The sequence below is a fragment of the Scardinius erythrophthalmus genome (assembly GCF_964197995.2).
Source record: "Scardinius erythrophthalmus genome assembly, chromosome: 2".
NCBI classification, from domain to species: Eukaryota; Metazoa; Chordata; class Actinopteri; order Cypriniformes; family Leuciscidae; genus Scardinius; species Scardinius erythrophthalmus.
In genome coordinates, this window is record NC_138222.1 from 45,139,393 (window position 1) to 45,146,826 (window position 7,434).

A 7,434-nucleotide genomic window follows, 5' to 3' on the forward strand; every position below is an offset into this window, starting at 1 on the left:
TTCAACCTGTACATGCTCCCAATGAGCCAAATAATGAGAAAAACCAAATCTCTTACCACAGCTATGCAGACGACACACAGATCTACTTAGCCCTATCGCCTAATGATTACAGCCCCATTGACTCTCTGCTTCAATGCATTGATGAAGTCAACAGCTGGATGTGCCAAAACTTTCTACAGTTAAACAAAGACAAAACTGAAATCATTGTGTTTGGAAACAAAGATGAAGTTCTCAAGGTGAACGCATACCTTCACTCTAAAGGTCAAACAACTAAAAATCAGGTCAAGAATCTTGGTGTGTCTTTAGAGTCAGACCTTAGTTTCAATAGTCATGTCAAAGCAATAACTAAATCAGCATACTATCATCTGAAAAATATTGCAAGAATTAGATGCTTTGTTTCCAGTCAAGACTTAGAAAAACTAGTGCATGCTTTCATCACCAGCAGGGTGGATTATTGTAACGGACTCCTCACTGGCCTTCCCAAAAAGACCATAAGACATTTGCAGCTCATACAGAACGCTGCAGCCAGGATTCTTAGCAGAACCAGAAAATATGATCATATCACACCAGTACTCAGGTCATTACACTGGCTGCCAGTTACTTATAGGATTGATTTTAAAGTATTATTACTGGTATATAAATCATTCAATGGCCTAGGACCTCAATACATTGCAGATATGCTCACGGAATACAAACCCAACAGATTACTCAGATCATTAGGATCACATCAGCTAGAAGTTCCAAGAGTTCACTCTAAGCAAGGAGAGTCTGCTTTTAGCTATTATGCCAGCCGCAGCTGGAACCAGCTTCCAGAGGAGATCAGATGTGCTCCTACATTAGTCACATTCAAATCCAGACTCAAAACACATCTGTTTAACTTTGCATTTAATGAATGAGCACTGTGTCACTGTTTGTCCGACTGTTTATACTGTGTCTTATTTTAGTCTTTATTCTAAACTGTTTTAATTATTTTTAGTTCTTTCTCGTTTCTTTATTTTAAACTGTTCTTTATTCTAAACTGTTTTAATTATTTTTAGTTCTTTCTTGTTTCTTTATTTTAAACTGTTTTGTATATTCTTATTTCTTCTGATTATTTTTAATAGTATGTAAAGCACTTTGAATTACCATTGTGTATGAAATGTGCTATATAAATAAACTTGCCTTGCCTTGCCTTGCCTTGCCATAGCAGGCCAGTTTTCATTGCTTTGAAGTTATTAGTTCTAATTGTCAAAAGTCAAACTTTAATTTGAACGTATATCTATTCTCTACTATCTATTTTGTTTCCATTTACTGTTAGGATATGTTCTTAGGTACATTTGGGTTAGTTGTTACAGTATGTGTCACATTCACAGTCTATGGTCACAATACAGCTTCTGCTATTAATGAGAGTTTTAGCTGCGGTCTGAGAGTGTGGTTGAAATGAACGCCCTGAGACAGCTTTGTTGAAGTCTATAAAGAGTTTCTCACGATCGACTAAGAGGAAGGTGTTATAGGTCTTCTATATACAGGGGTAAAGAATCCGTAATTCATTTATTAATTTTCTGCTTTATTTTACCAATAACACGTTTGTTTGTATGCAGCCATTCTGGTCTCTGATCTTTGTCGTTAACTCACCTTGGGATTTAACAAATGAAAAAGAGTGAGACGAGACACCAGGCAGCAAGAACCAAACCAGGAGATGTTCATCAAGTCATACCCCACAGGCGATGTGAGTTGACTTCATGTTATGCAGAAAGGATACTAATGCTCATGAAATTAATTAGTTATAATAATGGAATTTTATCAAAAAGGTATACACACGTCTATGGGATTTTTTAATTTATATTGAAGCCATTGCTTGACTTAGGGCATGTCATTGAGCATTTTTAATCTCTTCTTAACTGAATTCTCTCTGTTGCTTTTGAGGCACAATTTATGAAGCAGAATCCAAAGACCGTCAGGATGTGGATGATTACCTGTCTTTTGTTCAGTTTTGGTCTGGGTAAGAAAGTGATCACTAAAGAATTCAATAAGAATTTAAGGATAGTAGCAGGAAGAAATATGTAGAAATCAACAAAGCAAAAAAGTTTGCAACTTTTGTATTTGTTTGTTTGTATGTGTTTGTTTGTTTTCATCAAATCATTTAATGTTCTTGTGCATTTAGCAACATTAGAGAATGACAGAGACTTTAAGATGTGTGGAATATGGAGCCATGGCAACGCATCCCGAAATCTGAAGTATGATTTGAGAACAGGCTGTGATAGAATTGATATTTCAGCAAATGAGAGCACACTCTCTGTTCGGGGCAATATCACAGCGAAGTGCACACAATCTTCATCCATTCACCTAGATTCAAACCCTCTTCAAAATCAAAGTCATTTCTGTGTGTTCTGGGATCCGCTGTTGGACCTGCTGATAGTGGAGGTGAATGGAAAGAAACACATTCTGTGTGAACCAAAAGGCCTTCAGGGATCCTGCTGCACTGACCTCTCATTTGGGTACCAGAAAAATGCCAGTCTGTATGGTATTGTGAAAGGCAGCATCCATGGTGATATCATCAGTAACGATGTTACAGAAATATATACATTTATAGGGGATTCAATCAACTGCAGTAAGAACCTTTAATATAATATGTTCATTTTTGTCAAAGTTTCAGATATAAAAAGTTACACTGAGTGAGTTAGCATTTCTGAGTATGTAATTACTTTGGTTTCAGTATATTTCATTTGTTTTCCCACTTACAGAAGAGACGTTCTGTGATGAGGCAAGTCAGAAGTCCAGAGGAGCAAACATGTAAGCCAATTATCATTTTATTTTAGTTTGGTAGTTTCACTATTACTTTAGAGTGTTATGAACTGATGTGTTCAATCATGCAGATATCACCTCTTCCTTCCTTGTAAGAGTGCAATCATGAAGAGCTTAAGTATGAGTGAAAAACAGAGGTTGAGCCACAAACAGGAAGCTAAACACACGCTGCAGTGGCTTTATAAGTTATATGTTCACTTTTATGTAATGCATGGACCAAGTGCATCAATGCATCTTTAATTTATTAATAACATCTTCAAAACTTGTACTTGTGTAATCATGCAATTTTTGCTCCATTCATGTCTGAGTACGTAAGAATAACTTGGTAAAGCATGTTAATACCTAAAGAAAGTAACATTTGAGGATCTGTTATAGTGTGATTAAGTCTGAATGTGTGTTTGTGCGTGTTTGCAGGATAGAAGAAGTATTGATGAAATCTAATACAATAGGTCGTGTGGATCTTCCTTGTGCTCAGGGTGAAGTTATTGAGATGGAGGAGGGCTTCACAGGACTCAATTTAACTCTGCCAGTAAATGACATTCACATTTTTTAAGCAGAGTTCAAATAATCTTTAATTCACAGATAGGTCTTTTTCTTGCATATGAATAAATATGTTTTGCATTCCAGGCCCCTCCATCTGTAGACCCAAACATGAGAGCCTCCGTTTATCTTCCCTCTTGTCTGAAATCAACAACAAAGACTAAATCCAAAGTGGTGTGTACTTACTACATGGAACAGACATTATTTCAGGTATGACAATATTTGTCAAGCAGAAATAAATCATGTGGAGCAATGATACAACAATATTTGTGATGTATAGGGGGGACCTTCTGATTCAGTTCTTCTGGGTGGCATAGTTGGACTCTCTGTAGAGAACGAAACCATCAAAAACCTCACAGAGCCTGTCAAAATCCGGTTCCATCACTCTGCTCTCCCAGTACGTCTGTTCTAGAGTCACCTTGTCTGTTTACGTGCCTTACTTATCATACATATGACATATTATCGACTACTTGATACTCTTTTCTTTACTCTTTATTGTATTTGTTACTGCCACTTATTGTTCTGCATATGAAATTGCATGTCACTTTAATATCCCAGTGCCCTCAACGGTTATGTTTACTACATTGTGTATGGTCCTGTAATGTTACTGTAAATCTGAACCTCTTCACAAGCATTTCAAAGAGTAAATTGTGCAAATTACAAATAAGTCCTCTTGACTGTTAAAAATATATTGATGTTTCTATTGCATTCCACAGTCTAACTACTCTAAACAATGTGTTTCATGGGACACAAGAAAAGGTGCGTGTATAGATCTTCAAACTCAATTGGCATCAAATACTGATCGTTCTTCTCAAACTCGTATTCTTTCTTTTTAGACATTGAAGTAAACTGGAGATCAGAGGGCAGCGAGACAGTTATCATAAGCGTAACAGAGACAGAGTGTCGTTGTAATCACTTTGCTTACGTCACTGTTGTTATGGTGAGCAAAGAAAAATATTAATAAAATAAACATATAATTAAAATTTTCTTTTGACTAGTATGGGTGTTTTGACTCTGACTGCTGTTAATATTTCTCATTGAGACCCAGAATATGTGAACTAAATCACTAGTAACCTACTTATTTACTTCATAAATGGTCTTTTCCTCTTTCTTGATGTGTATACTATCAAGTTTGGATGTCAGTGGGACAGCTTGCTTAATGGATTACACCATAGAAAAGGATTGTATGCTTGGTCTATTTCTCCATTTCTTTAGCAAGTGGAACAGAAAGCTACACGACATCTAGAGGCTCCAACGTTCATTACCGCTGTGGGCTGTGCCCTGTCTTTAGTTAGCTGTTTGGTTCTCCTCTATTGGCTGTCTAAAAGCAGGTAAATAGGACTTCAAACATGGAATGCTTAGTGCATGGCTATTGTAAATCTGCCCAATTGATTATTTCTATTTCTTGTTTTGTCTCCATTGGTTTCCCTGGTCTCCAGAGGAAAGAAAGATCATTCTATACTGGTGCATCGTGGGCTGGTGGTGGCAACATTTTTTTTGTGCCTGTGCTTCAGCCTTACCAGTACACTAGCAAACACTGGAAATGAAACCGTTTGTAAGATAACAGGAACTCTTTTGCACTACTCGCTACTCAGCACACTCTGCTGGATGACTGTGGAAATGTTTCACACGGTCTTGTTAGTGTGCTGTGTATTCACCTCAAGTCTTCCTCCATGGGTCTTTTACTTGGCAGGCTTTGGTGAGATAGTTAAATTATAAATTGTTATGTCCTAAGAGCCCTTTCAAAAACGGCTAAATTTCCTAATTTTTAATGAAGATAAATAATTCTATGTTTTTTTCCCCCTTTAGGTATTCCAGCTGTACTAGTTTGTAGATTGCTCTCTATAGGTATTATTTATGGATTTAGGAATATTATGACAAGTGAAGATGCCACCAGTCTATATTTTATGTAAGCAGACCTACTTAAGCTGTAATCATGCAGTATGCGAAAAAATATATTTTTACATTTTAATAAAATTATTATTATTATTATTTATTTATTTTTTTTACTTAGATGCTGGATGCTGGATTCTGACAGGAGCAGATTGGCCCATTTCATCATTAATATTGGCTTATTGGCAGTTGTGGTGAGCTCTGGTGCAGTCATGCTTTTCTTTGTGGCTACAAAGATACAGAATCGACCTGAGTGGAGGAAGAACCGCATGGCTTTTCTCAGTATCTGGGGTCTCACTTGTCTGTTTGGCACAACGTGGGGCCTCTTCAACTTTGTCCTTCTCACAGAGGCCACCCTTTCCCTTTTCTGCATTATCAATTCCTGTCACGGTGAGTTTTCTTTTTTCATTAATGCATTAATACTTCATTAAAACATATAAGAAAGATCGGTAGTAACACTTTAGGTAACAGAATACTGTTCCTTCATTAATGAATAACTACACAGGAACAAATTTGAGTAATGCACTATTAACATTCTAGTAACTACTATTAACTAACAAGAAACTCAAGATTAACGAATTACTACTAAGTAATAGCGCTCAGTCGAATGTGGTAGTTCGCTGTAACACTTTATTTTACAGTGTTACATATTTACATATATTACATGTACTTACCATAGTAATAACAGTAAATTATGCATAATTACATGCAAATAGCCCTCAACCAAATCTTAATCCTACCCTAACCCTATAGTAAGTACATGTAGTTACTTAATATTACACAGTACTTAAATGTATAATTACACTGTAACAATGACAACTTAAAATAAAGTGTAACCCTAATCAGTAACTATTTTTCACATACCTCACTGTCGCCTTTTTTACCTTTGTTGCCATTGGCTTTTGGCTTGCTTAGTTGGGGACTTTAACATTTAATTTAATAATCAACAATAATATTGATCTGTCTGCGTTGACACCATTAGGCATATGAGAACTGAACTGAGCTGGACGTTGACTCCAGAGCGGCTATATATATAAATGAACTAAGTTGATAACTTTTTTACAACAAAATGAAACATCATTGAACTTACTTAAGCTGGACTGACGCTATTTTCTTCTGGAAACAAACTTTGCTGCATTTTCCTGTTATCTCTGTAAAGCTGCTTTGAAACAATCTGTATTGTAAAAAGCGCAATATAAATAAATGTGACTTGACTTGACTACAAGAACTACTACAGGTTCATAATTAATATTAATAATGCATAATATATAATACAAGGTAATGGTAACTCATTAGTAATTAATCAAGTGTTACTTCATCCTTCTAAAGGATCTACTAATAATTTGAACCAGTATTCTAAAGTAAAAAGCTTACCTAATATTGACTGTCATTTTGAGGTTTTTGTAAGGTTTTGGATAGTGACTCAAGTGTTAAAACATCTTTCTAAAGGAACTACTCATTATTTGGATCTGTATTCTAAAGTGAAGATCATGGCAACACACTAGTAATGACTATTCAAAATCTTACAAAAATCTCAAAAGCTTACAATGACTTCAGTAAATAGGTAGTTATCATGTTTTCCACTTTAGAATACTGATCCAAATAATTAGTAATTCCTTTAGAAGGATGTAGAAGCACTTGAGTCATTACTGGTGATTTACCTTTACATTTTATTATAAATTATGCATTATTCATGTTAATTATGAACCTGTATGTAGTTCTCTGGGAGGTATGAAAAAGATAGTAGTTACTGATTAGTTAATAGTGAACTACCACATTCAGCTCAGTGCTATTACTTACTAATTTGTTAATCAGAGTTTCTTGTTAGTTAATGGGAGTTACTAGAGTGTTAATAGTGCGTTACTCAAATTTGTTCCTGTGTAGTTATTCATTAATGAAGGAACAGTATTCTAAAGTGTTACCGAAAGATCAAATACTGGCCTTGTCAAGGTTATTGTGTCAATGTGACATAAAAACAATATTTGCAGTATACATGTCCACTGAGCTTTTAAACATTTTCAAACTACTTTTAATAGACAAGGAAATATTGTTGCGCTCAGATGAAGGTTAGTTGTAAGTCCAGGTGCGTGAAAACCAATAAAATGTAGAAGAGACTGTAGATGGTTCGCACTCTGAAAAACTAGACAAAGTTTACTTTGTCTAGTTTTTCAGAGTGCGAACCATCTACAGTCTCTAAACTACTTTTAATAGAAATTT

At 35.5% G+C, this 7,434-nt stretch overlaps 1 protein-coding gene across 1 annotated transcript; it reads left to right on the forward strand.

The window, feature by feature from the left end:
* Positions 1-2,172: 2,172 nt before the first annotated feature.
* On the forward strand, positions 2,173-3,736 carry LOC308705041 (uncharacterized protein; the record flags this gene model as incomplete). The annotated part of the gene is made up of 5 exons (XM_081389859.1): positions 2,173-2,527; positions 2,724-2,772; positions 3,199-3,313; positions 3,412-3,534; positions 3,605-3,736. 5 exons carry the CDS (start codon positions 2,173-2,175, stop codon positions 3,734-3,736), a joined length of 774 nt encoding a protein of 257 aa, XP_081245985.1.
* Positions 3,737-7,434: the final 3,698 nt, after the last annotated feature.